General features: G+C 49.8%; 6 protein-coding genes across 6 annotated transcripts; 3 read left to right on the top strand and 3 right to left on the bottom strand.

Moving 5' to 3' along the window:
* Nucleotides 1–1,567: 1,567 nt before the first annotated feature.
* Nucleotides 1,568–5,214, top strand: CI109_102793 (uncharacterized protein; the record flags this gene model as incomplete). Its single annotated transcript, XM_032006030.1, has 4 exons — nt 1,568–1,609; nt 2,189–2,885; nt 2,934–3,466; nt 3,517–5,214. The coding sequence occupies 4 exons, from the start codon at nt 1,568–1,570 to the stop codon at nt 5,212–5,214; spliced, it is 2,970 nt and encodes a 989-aa protein (XP_031859611.1).
* Nucleotides 5,215–5,923: 709 nt separating this feature from the next.
* Nucleotides 5,924–6,987, bottom strand: CI109_102792 (uncharacterized protein; the record flags this gene model as incomplete). The annotated part of the gene is made up of 4 exons (XM_065967198.1): nt 5,924–6,369; nt 6,441–6,731; nt 6,811–6,842; nt 6,899–6,987. The coding sequence occupies 4 exons, from the start codon at nt 6,985–6,987 to the stop codon at nt 5,924–5,926; spliced, it is 858 nt and encodes a 285-aa protein (XP_065823270.1).
* A 258-nt stretch (nt 6,988–7,245) lies between these two features.
* On the top strand, nt 7,246–9,570 carry CI109_102791 (uncharacterized protein; the record flags this gene model as incomplete). Its single annotated transcript, XM_032006032.1, has 11 exons — nt 7,246–7,445; nt 7,523–7,589; nt 7,660–7,745; nt 7,836–7,941; nt 8,014–8,092; nt 8,197–8,338; nt 8,405–8,483; nt 8,541–8,604; nt 8,665–8,685; nt 8,746–9,052; nt 9,123–9,570. The coding sequence occupies 11 exons, from the start codon at nt 7,246–7,248 to the stop codon at nt 9,568–9,570; spliced, it is 1,599 nt and encodes a 532-aa protein (XP_031859613.1).
* A 615-nt stretch (nt 9,571–10,185) lies between these two features.
* CI109_102790 (uncharacterized protein) lies at nt 10,186–11,232 on the top strand (the record flags this gene model as incomplete). The annotated part of the gene is made up of 3 exons (XM_032006033.1): nt 10,186–10,228; nt 10,293–10,415; nt 10,532–11,232. 3 exons carry the CDS (start codon nt 10,186–10,188, stop codon nt 11,230–11,232), a joined length of 867 nt encoding a protein of 288 aa, XP_031859614.1.
* A 364-nt stretch (nt 11,233–11,596) lies between these two features.
* On the bottom strand, nt 11,597–12,540 carry CI109_102789 (uncharacterized protein; the record flags this gene model as incomplete). The annotated part of the gene is made up of 4 exons (XM_032006034.2): nt 11,597–11,678; nt 11,820–11,902; nt 12,006–12,377; nt 12,502–12,540. 4 exons carry the CDS (start codon nt 12,538–12,540, stop codon nt 11,597–11,599), a joined length of 576 nt encoding a protein of 191 aa, XP_031859615.2.
* Nucleotides 12,541–13,338: 798 nt separating this feature from the next.
* CI109_102788 (uncharacterized protein) lies at nt 13,339–14,050 on the bottom strand (the record flags this gene model as incomplete). The annotated part of the gene is made up of 2 exons (XM_032006035.2): nt 13,339–13,818; nt 13,892–14,050. 2 exons carry the CDS (start codon nt 14,048–14,050, stop codon nt 13,339–13,341), a joined length of 639 nt encoding a protein of 212 aa, XP_031859616.2.
* Nucleotides 14,051–16,964: the final 2,914 nt, after the last annotated feature.

Genomic DNA, 16,964 nt, shown 5'->3' with positions numbered 1-16,964 from the left:
AGTCCCCGTTGTAAGACATCGATGTCAGCAACGCTATGCTATGCATATGCGGCGACTTGACCAGTTCCGTCAGACTGTTTGTGAAGTGATTCTTGACGAATGCAAATATGGCTGTTATCTAAATCAACCACATCGCAGTTCCCCCTTCCGACGGTAAATTACGCCACTTGAGAGGTCAATCAAATGATATGCGACCGAACTCGGAACATTATCACTCACTCCCCGAGAGCTACGGGTTGGATTGTACGAAAGAACCAACGTAAAATGATCCCACAACATCCCCGCCTGTATGCTAAAATAGAAACAAAGCAGCCGGGTTCTGCATGCAGCAGGTTTGTGACTGTGAAGAGTGAAATGCAAGCGGCGAGACCACGCGCGCTGCGCCTTTGACTAGTGTGGGTGCCTGCGCTTGAAAACCTTTGATAGAAGCCGAGGACTGTTGTGCTTTTGTCATAGACACGTTGTTGAACATGATCAGCAGAGGAGAAATCAGTAAGCGGTTGGTAGGTACAGCATATCAGGGAAGTCACCGTTTCGGATTGATTCCTCGTTGCTTATACATATGAGATGTATTATACGAGTTTGTACCCTGAACAGAGGAAGATTGACAGGAATAGGATTTGCCTCGGTGAGGGCAGCCAGGTGGGAGAGGGAAGCAAGCAATTGCAGTTTTTGGCATGTATGTACTGTATGGGTATTTTATTGACGTCAGCCCACTCATCAGTTCGTCCGAGGGTCATATGCATTCCCTCTCCTTCTCACCCCTAAGCAGGAGCACTAAATATAATCCCATCATGGGGGAACGTATGCATGCAGCCATCATCCATCCATTCACCCTCATCTCCCAACATTGCACGGACACATTACAATATCACAATCATCAGCGGTTGTCTGTATTCGCACTGGAATCAACCTACCTGATATCCCTGCCAGTATTCACCTCTCGACCCTATTGGCTTCCCTTCAACGAGATTGCGCATCCCATCACCTTGATGGTAGATCTTGAAACGCACAACAATTACAATAACAATATCACAGCATTCTCCCCTTTCCCTTCCCTCCACTCTCTCGTCATCTATACGCATCTCGGCAACGAGCAGGGAGAGGGTCTCATTACCAAAGCACAAGCACAGCCCTGCTACCTGATTATAGTATTATAGTCCCCGATTAACATTGGTCGTTATTGCTATCGGACGTTTCCCATCCTACGTCTGCCAAGCTACCCCTTGCGCTCGGCATCACCTCCCTATCACCATTCGTCGATAATCGGAATCGGGTCGACCTCGCTACGCTACCTATAATCAAACGCACGATACACTCTCCCATCAACACTAACCTACAACTGCATTTCGACCTGTTCGGTTCGGTTCGACACTTGAACAGAAACAAGCAGGCGGGCCAAAAAAACCCTTCTTCTCAACATTACCCTCTTTCCACCTTCGCTTATCATCAAAAACATCACACAACGCACCGTTGTCACTCGTTCTTGCGTTACCCGCCATTTGTCATCTCGAAGGGAGAAGGTATCTGGATTAGAGCAAAGGAAGATAAGAGGTTTTGATTCAACATGGCAACTGCATTTGCGACGCAACTTCAACCGTTTGAGGAGGTGAGTTATTTCATCCGCTCTTGGTGCTCTGGTCTTTCAGTTCCATGGTACCGGGAATCGGAAGTACTTCTTGTCATGCGCAATTGACTTCAAGGGGCCGACACTGCATGTTATGTGGTGTAAACCCTCAAGGGTGGTGTATGCTCTGCATTGACCGCTCGATCGAGGATCCGCGTTGTTTGTCTCTTCGCGTACGCTCTGTTCCCCCTTCTACCCTTCTACCCTTGTGATCCTTTGATCGCGCCTCCCCATTCACGTGCTTACCGCGATCACCACCACTGTTGATCTTGCGAACTCCGTGAGGACTGTTGATCCCCTCCTTGACCTCTCCTTTGTGCTTCTCTGCTCCATTCGGCGAGGAACTCCATACCAAACACTTCGACTTGAAAGCTCTTTGCTGCGCCTTGCCGAACTCAGATCCTTGGTGTCTGGCGACCGCATCGTGCTCCCGCTCGTGCCCATCTCGATTGCGTTTCCCTACTTTCGTCAAATCACCTTTTCGCACGAGCTGTTCAGTTGTCCCAGCACCCTTTTTAATAGTAACAAATTGACTCCCGCTAATCTCCCTTGCCCGTTCAGAATCAATCTCCATCTCCGCAGGAGACAACAGAAAACCCCTACGAGGTCACGCTTTCTCAACGTCACTCCCGCCGAAGATCACAAGGCTCCGGCGGCGTTCCTACCTCCCCCATCGCTACTGTCAACACCCTCCACAGACAACTGTCAGGCGATCCCGAATCCCCTCCTCCAGCGTGGAAGCGTAGATCTTCAGTTTCGAATCGAGCGCCTCGTAGTCCAAGTGAAAGCTCCTCACCAGTCGCTACAGGACCATCGATCAAAACAGCACGATCGCCTTCACAGTCGTCGATAAAGTCAGCTGGAAGTGGCGGTCCTCCGTCAGCTCGTAGACATCCTAATCTCATGATGACTACCGCTATCCGTCAACCTCCCGTCCCCCTGCCCAACGGTATGTTCTTGCACGAATCACCGAACTCCTCCTCAACAAATCTGGCCGACCTGGCTCTCCCCAATCCTGCTTTCCGACGACGACCAGTCAGTGGTGTCGGGTCAAATCGGTCCTCGATCAGCAGCAGTCAAGATTTGAGTAGTTTGACGAGCGAAGAGTTGTGGACTTTGAATCATGAGCAGGAAGTGCGGGATATGAGCAATCCGACGAGGCCTGCGATGGAGCGACCTCTGGACACCATCAGGAGGTTGAGTAAGGCGATGGAGCAGCCCGTACAATATCATCCCGGCCTTCCAGGCGACGTCATTTGTAAGTCTACGTTCATACTCGCCATCACCCGAGCTGATTGAATTACAGGGCCATCTGCTCCGCCCGAGAACGTCATACCTCCTATCAAATCAAAATCGTACACAAACGTCACTGTCCTCGGTTCCAAGTCCAACAAACGCATGTCGAAGCGTGGTCGATCGTCACGACAGTCCTCTATTGACACCACTGTTAGTGGAGCAGCTCCTATGGAGGCAAAGTCAACGCCCGTGTCTCCTGTTGTGTACACCGTTGGCAAGCCTGGAAACCTCTCGTCGGCACATTCTTCCTCTACTTCTCTGGCATCTCAAAACCTGCCAGCGAACAAGTCCTTCCCCGGCATGATCGGTCAACCACCTTCAACCTACTACTCCAGAGATTTCTTGAGTAGTCTTGCTCCACGAGAAGGAGGGTATGCGATTGCTGCTACTATGGGAGGAGGTCTCGGTGCCGCCGGGTCTATGTCGGTGGAGGAGAAGAGAAGAAGCGTAGCGATGGATGACGCTAGGTCAAGATCCACTGGCTCCAGAGCACCCATGGCCAAAAGCGCCGGAATGGGAAGATGGAGTTTAGACGGAGGCGAGGTGAGTACTTCACACCTAGCTAACGATCATAAGGCTGACACCAGTCACAGCATTATGGTCGACCATATGCCACTCCTTCCGCTGCCACCACGTCCTCAAACCTATCCGCTCCTCCAGTGAACTCGGCAGACCCCTCGCCTCCCATCGAAACTGCCTCGCCGCCCTCGTCCAGCCTTCCGGCAGGCGCTTCACCTGCGCACGTTGCACACGGTGTGGTCCCGATTGGCAGCGCAGTAACTCCTGTCATTAGCAACCCAGCTGCACCAAGCCCTCTTAGTCAACAAACCAGTGCAGAAGATGTAGCTACGCAACCACGAGCCGTACCTCCTCCTCCACCCATCCCTACTGAAACTCCTGCTCCTGCTCTTGTCACGAAAAAGTCGAAGAAACAGCTCGCAAAAGACGCCAAAGTTGCGGAAAAAGCTGAGGCGGTCAAGGTCGCTCGTGCAAGAGCGGAGGCGGCTAGAGCAGAGGCTTTGAAGAAACAAGCAGCTAGGGAGGCTGAAGTCAGGGCTAAAGAGGACGCAAAGCGGAAGGAGAAGGAAGAGAAGGCTAATAGGAAGATGGAGAAAAAAGCCGCCAAGGGCAGTTGGGGCATTTTGGGAAGGAAACAGTCGACACCTTCTTTGCAAAAGCAGTCCCAACCTTCCTCTCTGTCTCCCGTTCCGCCACTCCCCTCGCAGCCAAATGCGCAGACCGTGAATCGTCCAGCAGCTCAAATCCCCACTCGTAACCCCTCATCTCAACCGTCCGCAAACTCAAACGACAGGCAGAATGCGCCCACTGTTCCCGTGATTATCGCAACGCAACCAGCTGCTCCGCCTGTCGAATCGATTCCGCCTCCACCTACGCCAAAGCCGATCGGTGTCCCCAGCAGACCACAGATTCAACCCAAGAGGTCACTCTTTGGAACCATCAAGAAGCGCTTCTCCTACATAGGGAGCTCGGACGAGAAGGAGGGGACAAGAAGTGTGCCGCCAGTACCCAAGGTACCAAACGTATCCCGCGCCGGGAACAGCACCTCGGTTGCTCCTCCCGTATCGACGGTCCGCAATGTCAATCCTGGGATCGGTAATACCGCATCGGACGGGGGTGCCACCCCACGCAACAGAGATGCTTTGCCGGTCGACACGACTACTGCCCCGATCATTGCGGAATCGGCTATGGCGAGCTCATCGCAGGCTCAAGCACCAAGAGAAGAGACATTCGCGAAACTTCAGCAGGCGACCTCTCGCCAGACTCAAGCATCTGTCACGGCTTCGCCAGCGCAAACACTGGCCAAGACAGTCTCACGGGAGAATGCTCCCGGATCTCCTTTGGGCTCCTTAAGCCGAAAACGGGGTTCAGTAATGGGACCCAGACCTATGCCTCGGAGATCGTCTCACGAGGACCGCCCGCGACCCGCCTCGATTGACACAGAACATACCTCCCCCAACCCCAACGGTCACTCTGTGGAGACAGTGGGGGCGCCTGCAGAACCTCTGGGAGCGCCTGTGCCCTTTCCAGTCACACCTTCCACTTCGGGCGACTCAGCATTGTCATATATCCAATCTCACGCCTCGCATGTGAGCACCGCTACGCCGATCACTTCTCCCTCTGATACGGATGCTGGAAGTGCGAACACCAAGGATAGTGCGAGCGAGGACGCGCAACATATTGATCTCCCCGAGAGGGAAAGTAGCAAGGATTCGAATGAGACGGTGTTGGCCGACCGAGAGGAAGTGGCAACGAGGGGGATCGTTGCGTAAGCGCAAGGGAGTATACCAAAATACTCGTCAGCTGAGGAGCACTTGAAGGAGTGGAAGGCTCGGAGCGGGGAAGTACGATGGAACGACTGGCGTGAGCGGCTTGGGAAGACTGGACAATACAATTTCGGTGTAGCGTTGACTGCTCGATGGATCTTCGCCAGTGGAAAGCGGACTTTTACAGCAATAGCAACAACAATAACAACAACAACAACCACAACAACAACAATTTTAACAACAACAACGAAACAGCCTGTTACATACACAAAACAATCTGTAGCCTTTTTCTCCCATTCATTCCTCCTTCATTAGCGATAGCACGCAGACATACATGATTCCACTGCTTTTATGGACTGTTTTTTTCATCGAATATAGTGGTTTGCTCATTTCCCCTTTATATAATGGTTCCGAAGTGGGTCGACATATTGAGTCTCTTGTACTAGGACATTTTCTTTTGGTTCTCGTAGTGAGAGTATGCATCGAGAGAGGTGTATGTTACTTGGTATGCGATGTTGCGCTGGAACAACGTGTCCACTGTCCACGTATTGGCGCAACATGGACAGTCTGTGGTCTGTAGTGCTTGAGGCTGTTGGGGGGACTGTGAATGCGAATTGCGAATTGCAAACAAGCTAAGTAAATGCATACAACATGATCGGACTGTCCATTGCCATATCTAATGGAATGCCAAATGACTCTGGTCGAAGCCAGAATATCACACTTCCCATTCCAAACCACCTTGACCCCAAGCAATTTCTCCTTCCCCATCTGCTTTCCCATCAATAGCAGTACACACGCTACCTGCGAAAAGCCTCATGATCTTCTTCTCTTCTTCCCCTATCCAAATCTTCTCGCCTCCAGAACCACGTAACCACCAACCATCCTCATTCCCAGTCCCTGTCCCTGTCCCTGTCCCTGTTCCGGAGCTTGTCGATCTGGCAGCTACGATAGTATTGAGAAGTTCGTCCAGTGGTGGAGGGGAATCTCTCCCGGAGAGGAAAGAAGCTGTACTTCCTGCAGGTTGGGAAAGTGTTTGCGGATCGAGTCCTAGTAGACGGGATAACATAGAATGGCGAGCAGAGGGTGGGAGAGAATCGAGCAGACGAAGGATGGATGGGAGTGAGGTCGTGTTGAGCAGCGTACGAAGGGATGACGAAGTGGCTAAGATATGAATGTATTCGTTAGTTTCGCACGACATCCACAAAGAGAGAGGGAGAGAAAGGTCGACTTACTTATCCGTAATAGCTCTTCTCGACGTAAAGGTTTCGGATCCTCTCGTTTCAGCGGATCTGTGAATATCGATTCCTCAGGTTCGGGCGGCCACGATAGTGAAGTCAGAGGTCTGAGTGGTTTGGGCGGTTCTTCCGTGCCAGATGGGTCGGTAACTGTGGTGTCTTGGGCATCATCCGAAGGCAGAGGAATGGCATCTGTTAACGAGGAAGATGATGGGATATCGCTGGTGAGTGAGGGTAGGGGCTCGGACGATGGTGGTGGTTGTGTAGCGTTTTCGGTTCCACATGTGACTGCATGACAAACCAGTTTGTCATCTTGGACTCGATATGAATGTGTCTTAATGTGAGCAATACAACGCAAAGAACGTACGCTTATGTTGTTTGTAGCATGGGACGGAGCAACTTCACCTCAACATCAGTACCGTCAAGACTCAATGGCGAGAAGATGATCAACTCACTATCTGACAGGACAATTAGAACAGCGGTATTTTGATGGCTGCCTGCAGCATATCTGACACAGCTGCGTCGGTGCTGATTTCGGCGCCATCCTCACACAATGTCGCTGGCGTACAGGTTTAGGTTGTTATTGATAAAGACCAGAAGACAGATCTAGCTCGAAGATATTTTGAAAGTTATTGTCGTAAATCGCGGGGCTCCTGTAAACATTCGCAGAAAAAAGAAAATCTAATCTTCCTACAACGTTACGATCTACGAGTATTATTAACACTTTGCTTAACATATACGACCACTTTCGCCGACTGTATTGTACTGTATTGTTCTGTGCAGATTCCTTGCACCCGGCGAGATGCCTTCCCCTCAACCTCAACCTGCAGATCCTACTTCCGTATCAACCTCCATCGCCTCCAGCTCGATCCCAACTCCCGAACCACCTAAACTCGAATCTGACGGTTCTGCCTCGACCAAGAAATATTCAAAGGGTATGAACCCGAAATTGAGGTATATCAAACCGTATTGGTGGCCATATAGGACTTTTGTGAAAGAACGGTGAGTCGTCTTCGCACGACGAAACGGTGTTCGCTGGATTGTCAAGTTGCTATAGAGCTGATATCTGGGTATTGCAGGTGGATTGGGAGACAATTGCTGGAGGTCATCTCTACGGAATTTAGAGATCGTTCCATAGAATACTACGTGCGTACTGGCCCCACTCCCTATATGTCAGAAATATTCGAGTGTCAGGCTAACACACTTCAATACGCAGAAACACGCCCTTGACTCTGGAGTGACGAGGGTGAACGGCGTTACGGCCAGAGCTGATCTGATCTTACGAAATGGAGATCGTATCGAGTGAGTGTGGTGCTTCAACCATCATAATTAATAACACATTTCGCCGTGAGAGATCTTGACACCAGCTGACTCGATGCCTTGTTCTCGCAGCAACACCGTGCACAGACATGAACCGCCAGTCACAAACGATGCTATCCTCGTACTGCATATCGACAGAGAGCGAGAATTCATCGTCATTTCGAAACCTGGAAGTTTGGTCAGTATGGCTCCGCAGCTAATACTCATGACAGGCAGGGAAATGATGCTGACGTACAGTCTTGTCATGCAGCCCGTTCACCCGACTGGACGATATTTCAGACATACAGTGTTGGAGATGATGGAGTCTGACTACGGTATCAAGTGTTACTGTGAGTGCTGTACTCGATCACCTCGAAAACCTACCTCATTGCCTCAAATGTGTGACGACCACGATTGTGATCCTCAAAGCTGATCATGCGCTCTCTCCTTGTAGCTGTGAATCGACTGGACCGTCTCACTTCAGGACTTATGATCTTGGCACTGTCTGGCAAGGCTGCAAGCAGACTGGCCAAGGAGTTTATGGAGGGCAAAGTGAAGAAGGAGTATGTGGCGAGAGTGAACGGAAAGTTTCCAGAGTGAGTGCAACTTGATAATATTGCTCGTATGTGTCTCTTGAGTTAGTGTACTGATTGGTGCTGCAGGGAGGAGGTGACGGTCGACCAACCGCTCTTAACAGTAGACAGACAGATGGGTTTGGTGATCGTTACACCTGAGGGCAAGGTGTGTGTTTTTGCAATTCGAGCGCGTATGGAATATTGAGCTGACTACTCTCTACAGGACGCGGTGACTATCTTCAAGCGGATATCATATGATGCGGAGCGGGATCAAAGTGTTGTTAGGTGTAAGTGGGCTTCCGCCTGATCACTCAAGAAGCAATGCTAACTACTATCAAATTCTTTAGGTCGACCACAAACAGGACGAAGTGAGCTTTCTGACACGTCAGTATGCCAGATAGACATGCTGACTCTCGTTGATCTTCCAGCACATCAAATCAGAGTACATCTGCAATATCTCGGTCACCCAATATCCAATGATCCCCTCTATTCACCTCTTGACGTGTGGGGCTCAGATCTCGGAAAAGGTGGTGTAGATCTCACTCCCTCTGCTTCTGGATATTCCCGAGCTGCAGCACTCGAGGCAAGGGCTGGTACGGCCGCGCCCGTGGGTAGGGAGGCGGATCGAGAACGGGACAACATCGATTTGACAAGTCCGATCCGATTAAGCGAGCAAGCGAGAAACATCATCGTCAATCTCAGAAGAATGAAAGATGAAGCGGAAGATTGGGTCAAGTGGGTGCCACATTTTGACTACTTTATTCGGAGTAGGAAAGCTAATATGGCTCTTTGCTCTTTCTCAAAGGTGGAACGAAGTAGTTTTCACAGCCAAAAAAGCACAAGACGAACTTGATGCTCAAGCTGCATCTTCCTCTGCTTCTGCATCTGCAACACAATCCGATTCCTCCAAACCATTCACTGTCCCCCCACTAAAAGGGCGACAAACCAACACTCAAGCCAAAGCACCATTACCCGATACTACCCCTTCGCCATTAATACCGCCCGCCTATCTACCTCCCGGATTCTGCCAAGAATGTTTCGTACCCGTTCCGGATGATCCGGATCCGGAGAGTCTTTTCATCTATCTCCATGCGTTGAGATATACGACAGAGGCGCTAGGAACATGGGAGACCCCGTTGCCCCGATGGGCGGGGGGGAAGTGGGATGGGGATTGGAGAGGATGGGTGGATGGCGCAGAGGTTCCGGATGTGCTTGGTAAAGAGGAGGAGAATGGAAGTCACGAACAATCATAGACATGCAGACCATTGTTACGTCCTCTGCGCAACGACTATTCAAATTATAGCACTGTTATGAAAAAATCTACTAACTCAGGATGGAGTGGTATTTTTCCTCGAGCAGGGCTCACAGAGATACTAACAAGACAGCACCGTGTGCCATATTCGTATCAGACGACTCAAACGAATTTCCCATGCGCAGCGAAGTGCTCAACCCACACAAATTGAGAATATACTCCTTTGATACATGCAACATGTCGGGGAGTCTCAAAGGGGAATAACACCAAGGAGCTTGAACATTCCTTTCATGACCGTTCTTGATACACCTCGCGATTGCCAGGTATGCAGCTGACAATGAGTGCGGTCGTGATGGTTCATGTTGCAATCTCGATCGATTTGGTCCGCGAGCACACTTCATGGTCTGAAAAGACACGGCATAGTTGTGAGCCTGAACAACATATTTGTCAGTCGCACGCAATCCGCTCATTCAGTCTCTCAATTCGTGGCGCAATTGCAATACAACTATCTTACTGCTCTATCCACTCTCGTCCTCGTTGACTATCTCATCAGTCCACTTGTGATCGCCAAGTCTGCGCAAGCGATTTCGACAAGGGCTCATCCATTTGCGAGAAGATGATACTACTAATACCTGTTCTATTGGGGTACCTGTCACTCGGTATGTTCGTACAGCCTCTCTGGCTGTAGTGGCCACTTTCGTTCGGAACTAACAACCCTAGCAGCTTCGGCTGCTCCCGCACTTGAGTCGCATCCCACATCATCCCAGACTGTGGACTTGGTAAGAAGAGACCTATATACCGGACTGTGGAACGAGAGTGGTCCCGATGTGAGGGATATCAAACAGGGTGAGTAGTCTCAAAAGAGACAAAGAGGACGGTATCTCGCTGACCATAGTATCGCCGTCCTGCTTCTGCTCTCGGATTACGTACTTGTCTTCGATTCTTGACATTCGGACGCCCAGTGACCGTCCTCGACTGCTGGAACGACGCGTCCACCCTCGCCGTTTTGATCTCGTCCAAAGATTGGATCGAACATCTCTTTCATTACGGTAACGGTGCACCGATGTACAATGTCTCCTGGCCTCAAGATGTCCAAGTGCAAGTAACCCTCTGGAACCCATCCAATCTCACCTCTGGTCCCACCACACAATTGGCGACGGTGTACAATAAATCCCGTACGGAAGATCATCCTGATGGGAATTGGTGGCATGATGCGATTTCACAAGCTATTCTCTCTTTAGGTAGTAATCAGTCGCCACCGATAGAAGGGATATTGGCAAATGGGACATTTGATCCTTTGAATGGATCTTCAAAAATCGGTTTGGAGATGTTAACAGGGTACGAAGCCGTCGGTTCTTTACGATCAAATTACACTGATACAGAAGCATTCTATAACGATCTAGCAAAAGCGAACACAGGAACACCGGTCGTCTTCAATACTCTGAGTCAAGACGATATCGTACCTTCGACTCCGATGATGGGATACGATCACGATTATGCAGTTTATAATGTGACGGATTTAGGCAATGGGACGAGGATGGTCTGGACGAGAAATAGTTGGGGATCAACAGATGGGTTTGATTTCAAAGTCGTTTGGCAGAATACATACCAGATCATACATCTCAAAGATTGGAACGTACTAGAATGGCCGGGACATCAGTAAAGTAAAGGATCTGACAAAAGAAGGTGATAGGTGAAGCAGGTTCTGTGGGAAGGAATGGATGAAGAAGTGGAAGAAGGGAAGGCGAGGTGAGGATGAGATGCGGGACCGGACAGGACAGACGGATGGAGGGACATTTTCTCGTCGTACCATCAGTTCGTCCAGTGAGACGGATGACCAGTCGTATGGCAAGCACCAAATACCCCGACTTCTGAATATACATGCATTTTTAGTACTTATGCACATCTATCCACCGTACCAGTCACAGTATTATACAATGACCATTGGTCATGTCATCATCAACATTGTCCGTTAAGTTATCAGAGACACTGTCCATCCATCCTCTCTCGCTCTCCTGCGACTATCGTCATCGACCGAAAGTCAACAGTCCGGTGACGTCGTACCATCCTCCGCCTAGTGATGGTAGCGCATCGTTTATCCCAAGAATACTGCAACGGAAGCGTGTATCAGTAGGAGCACGAAGTAGGTATCGCAGCGATATGACATATATGTCGATGTGGACAGCAGAGCAGACGAAGCTCTAGCCCGTGGGGGGGGTGATAAATATGACGATGACACAGGATACTCACAAGGTCGTACCCTGGGGATAAGCATCTTTCTTAGGTGTTCGCCAGGTGAATCTTTGTTCTTGGGTATTGGCAATGTCCACGGGCTATGTATAGTACCAAAAAACAAGCGCATCAGCTACATCCTTCTTGCGCTACAACCTCATGTGATGGATAGGCTGTCTATCCAGCTATAGTTATCGCACTCACCGCATAGTCCGTCTGACCTGGCCATTGTGGGATATAATACACCTCGAAACCATGTCCGCTTCCTCCTTCCCATTCAAGATGCATCACCGTATCATCGGGTATCCGAGATCCGAAATGATTCAACCACTTCACAGGTGTATAAGGGGCCAGGGTATTATCTTCTTGATGATAGTTGACAGGGAGTGGGGAAGCGGAAGTGAATGTGAATGTGCTGGTGAAGATGGATAAGACGAGTATGTACAGAGGGGCGAGGAAGAGCATCTTGCTAGTGTATCGAATAGATGAGATGGGCTGGGATCGGTGGTTATTGATCACAACGATCAATCTAAAGTGGTGGTGGTAATTGGCGAACGTTAAGGAGAGTACAGTATCCTACGGTTGTTCACAATGCTTGTACTGGTTAGAGATGCAAAATGACCAACAATCTGTGATGAGAAGATGTCCGTGCATCTACAATGACAAACTGTTGCCAACCGCATGATACATACGCACGTACGCTCGATCGGTGACTCGAGGCCCGAAACGAACCCTGCATAACAACAAAGGAAGCAATGACAACAATCAATGACACAGCTCTGGTAGCTCGCTCTCTGCGCAAGTGCCAAGTGGTTGATTGACGGTCACAGGGGGCAGCGGTACAGGGGTCACCGTATCGTCATGACATACCGAACCTGACCTGACAATGTTATGTTGGAACCCTGTCGTCAAGGAGAAGAGAATCTCATGTTGAAACGGGACGGGATGTACTGTAAAACGTCGGGAGATAATTGTCTTTTTCGTAAAGCTGAGGCCAAGTCCGAGCTGGAAACCTCCGGAGGCGCTTTCCTCAACCCAAGTATGACGTCTGGGGTTGGCACTTTACCCGTTGTACCCGGACATTATTGACAACAACAGCGGGTTCTCGACCCAAAAAGGCTGTGCGGAAAGAACAAGCGACGAAGCAACATTTTCATTTTGTCATCAGGGAAAAGTATGTCAAATTGATTGAGACTTGTCTCTCGGCACAGGCACCGTTCCCACAACTTAGGGATGCATGTGTGGCAGCGCATCACCACATCAGTTACGAATACTCACTCATTCATACCGTATAAAGCCTCCGATCCTTGACGATAGACGACATCAGTGCACAGTATTATGCATGATGATGGTCGTTAGATGAAGCGAGACCACATACCGTTGACGAGGGACTGCACTGTGAATACCGATTGAAATCATCTACTCGTGGCGGTGGTATGAATGCGGCAGCACTGAATCACATACAAAGTGGTGGTACAACAGACGGTCAATGATGCTATGCTACGCTCTATGCTATGCTATGCTATGCTATGCTACACTACCAATCCTCTCCAAGGGACATCACAAGCCATAGTTTGTCGTTATATTCCTGCGTAGCCGCTGCGACCTCATCTTGCAGTCTGTCTATTGCGGTGTCTTCCCTCTCAGCTAAAACCGCCTCCGGTTCTACTTCCGGGATCGTGGCAGACCCGGACGCAGACTGCGAACCTCCTTCCTCCTCTCCGTCCAACCATCTGAACCAATCCTCCGTATTCCTCAACTCTCTGAGAGGCTCATCGTTTCGCGCCTCCATCGTCAACGCGGGCGTTTCGGTTGACATCTCGTCCGCATCGTCATTTTTTCCATCTAAGTAATCTAGTAGTTCTTGGAACGAGAATGCTCGAGCGTCGGGATGCTCGTTGATCAGGTCGGGGATATCGTGGTCGCATAGTAATGACATGAGAGGCGGTTTTGAATATGGTGCGGTCCATTCGATGCATTGCGAATCGCCAGAGTATGTTGCGGTATTCCGTGACATCTACAGGAGTAGTAAAGAACTTTCATTTAACATCTCCTATATCTTCGCTATCGGCTGTAACGCTGTCACTCACCGTATCTGTGGTTATGACTGTTCCGTCCAGCAGCGGCACCTGATTTGAAGCAAACGAGTTGATCCATCGACTATGTTTGTGTCTGTGAACCGGAATTGCTTGGTTCAATTGTGCCGCCAAGCCAAGTATCGAGATGACGAGTGGGATTGTTAACAGCATTGTTTCGTTGATACCGTAGAAAGTTACAAGTTGATTGGCGTTACTATGCTTCCTGTGTGCACATCTGTCTATATATCTATTAGTCCAGAGGATCGTCGTTGTCAAGACGAGTTGATATGCACAATGTGCTCTCCAAGTTATATAAATTCAATGGCAAACCTTACGACATACATGTACCATTCAATCGTTATGAAGGAATTGTCTCACTTCGTTTCGGTTCCCATTACCCGTGCACCCTTGTGAGCGACCAAACGACCTACCGATTGCGCCTCTCACGTTTCTCCTTCACTATACACATGTGGAGGGGGATTAGTCGTCACTTGTATCATGTCTTGCCCTGTGAGCGCTGCCATGTACCATTGATGCATATCTAGTATCATCGCCTTACATGATCGTTTACTTGCCAAAAAGAATGAACGAAACAAAAACCCTGTATTAGTCACCGGCCAGGATACGATGGAGAATTTGAGTCTAAAGGCATTAGGCAGTGGCGTCGGGGCAAAGCGCTGTCCAGTACAATTACGTGAGATGCGTGGATACTGCGCCTACACAGATGGGATACAGTACATACGTAGACAGGGCCTCTCACTCTGCCGCAGGCGAGATACGTCATGCCGCAGGCGCAAATCTCAATAGGTCAAATCTGCCATATCTCGACTAGATGAAATATCATGAACCTTTGTGCACACTATTCGAGTACAGCATGTACTGTAGATCTCAACGCAAGTGACAACATACGAAGCAGCTCTATGTGATGTGTTGAATCGGTACCAACAAGTAAATCCGGAAGTTCAGTCTTGTAAGCTTAATATACCGCGCCTCTTTTTTCTCCTTTACCCCGAATGACGAGGACAGGAACACTTAGGCTTCCCGCAACAATCAACTTTGTATCGCTTATTCCCTGTGACCTTTGCTTCGCCCCTCAGACCGTTCATACCGCAGAGTTAACCCCCTCAGTCGACGTGGTCGACCACTAAATTTGTAGCTGCTATACCCTACCAACAGCATTGTTGCATTCTGCAAATTTGACGTTGAAACGGGCGAGCGCAGAGGCACTGATGCCAGCAGTACCTGTTCAGACCACTGTAATTCGTCGCTTATAATACTCTGAGAACAATCACACGAGATGGATGTATACTTCTTTCCCCAAACATATTGGCATTAAGGCGGGTGGTGGGGCTACGATATGAACGATGTGCGCGATGACAAGCTAGCATATTGAGGAGTTCAATTATGTGATCGAATTCGAAAATGCGAACCAATCTCAATGGCACAGCCAGATATGATCATGTTCGTCAGCTCATACACTGAGGCCATTCGACCGGACCGGCTCGATTGGCACCGAAAGATCGTGGAAAAGTCCAGTGCTGGGAGCGTCTTGGAACTTGAACCGGGCGACATGACACACGTTGAGTACCTGATACATTGATCTGACCTACGGTGTTGGACGACATAGTGCTTCCACTGCATCGATAACACGCGACGGCGCTCAACAGCCTGTTAATGTATCAGCGGGTGAGTGGGGGATTCATAAATACATCATATCCATCACAAGTCAACCGCCTGAAAGCGTGTGTGAGAGATGTACATCGCGTTGGTCCGCTCGAATTACCGTGAGAGGATATCTCGGTGATACCTTCCGGACGATGAAGACCGATCTCCTTTCTGGTGTATCGCGCGTCGCTGAGGCCTTGTCGAGAGCGGAGGGCATATGAGATACAAGTAGCTAGCCCCGGAAGGTACTTTCTCATACTTTGAGTTGTGGAACAGCAAGTCTTCGACACGGGGTATTGACTAGCTGTTCAGTTCCCCACCCCCCACTCCCCCACCCATCCGCGCGGCCCTCTATGAGCTGCCTCTATGTACGTCTAGAGCACGCCATGTCGACATCTTCAGCATGCGGGTCGAGGTATTAGCCGGACCGCATGCAGCACGAGTCGTCGCTCGATGGATTCACAATCGTACCCAAGCGGTGAGGTTTCGAGACAAAATCACGAACTGGGATGATATACACGACATGTGAGGATGGAGGGGGGACAACGACGAACCTCGCTTAAAACGTGAAGCACGTATTCGAGTGTTGTGGTTCAAGACGGCTACCCCCTACGCGCAGTTCATATGCTAGCGATCTTTCCGGAGATCTACGTTGTCACGAGACCATTCATGGTACCTCACCCCCCCACCACCCCCGACGGACTTGCCGCAACAAGCCCCACGGGCAGTTGATCGGTACTAGATCGTGTACATCATCACGGAACCAGCCTTGGTGAGCCCCGCACAAGATCTCTACCGCTCAGTCACCTACATGATTCGGCAGTACCGATATTTCTAGGATTTCAATAACGTTGAAGGAAGGTGATTCCCGGCCACGGGTACGGTATCCGGACGTTTTTTTTTTTTAAAGCGAAAGGACGATTCAGTGATTTGTTGTACGGAAACAAAAGCGGTAGAGGTCAGTTGTAGATCTTTGCTTTACCCTTGCCGGAAGCGAGGGATGGATACTCCGCACGGGGTCCTCGATTCGCCACAACCTCAGCTGTCTTCCCCCATTTAGGCACACAATTGAATGGGTGTTCCATTTAATTCCCACCTTATCTCCCCTTTTTGACACGAAGGATTGAACTCAAAAAGCCAAGGGAAAAACTCGTGCCTGAGGATCCACGAGGTGCCATTTTTCCCTCCCTTGCTCTCCGATCAGGTCGGTGATTGACATATTGACGTACAGCGGCGAATCACAAGACGGTAAAAGTATGCATGCAAGGAGGTCACACGGCATGTAGGGAAGTCAGCGGGAGGAACGCCGATCTGTACAAACATCCCATTCGTCTTACCAGGCTGTGAGGAGGCGTTGTGATCTGCATATCTCTTTCGAAAGGTTGCAATATAACATGCGTGAGAAAGATATCAGGAATGG

The sequence above is a fragment of the Kwoniella shandongensis genome, chromosome 5 (assembly GCF_008629635.2).
Source record: "Kwoniella shandongensis chromosome 5, complete sequence".
Taxonomy (NCBI): Eukaryota; Fungi; Basidiomycota; class Tremellomycetes; order Tremellales; family Cryptococcaceae; genus Kwoniella; species Kwoniella shandongensis.
The sequence above is the reverse complement of the archived record's forward strand: the minus strand, read 5'-3'. Positions and strand labels throughout refer to the sequence as shown.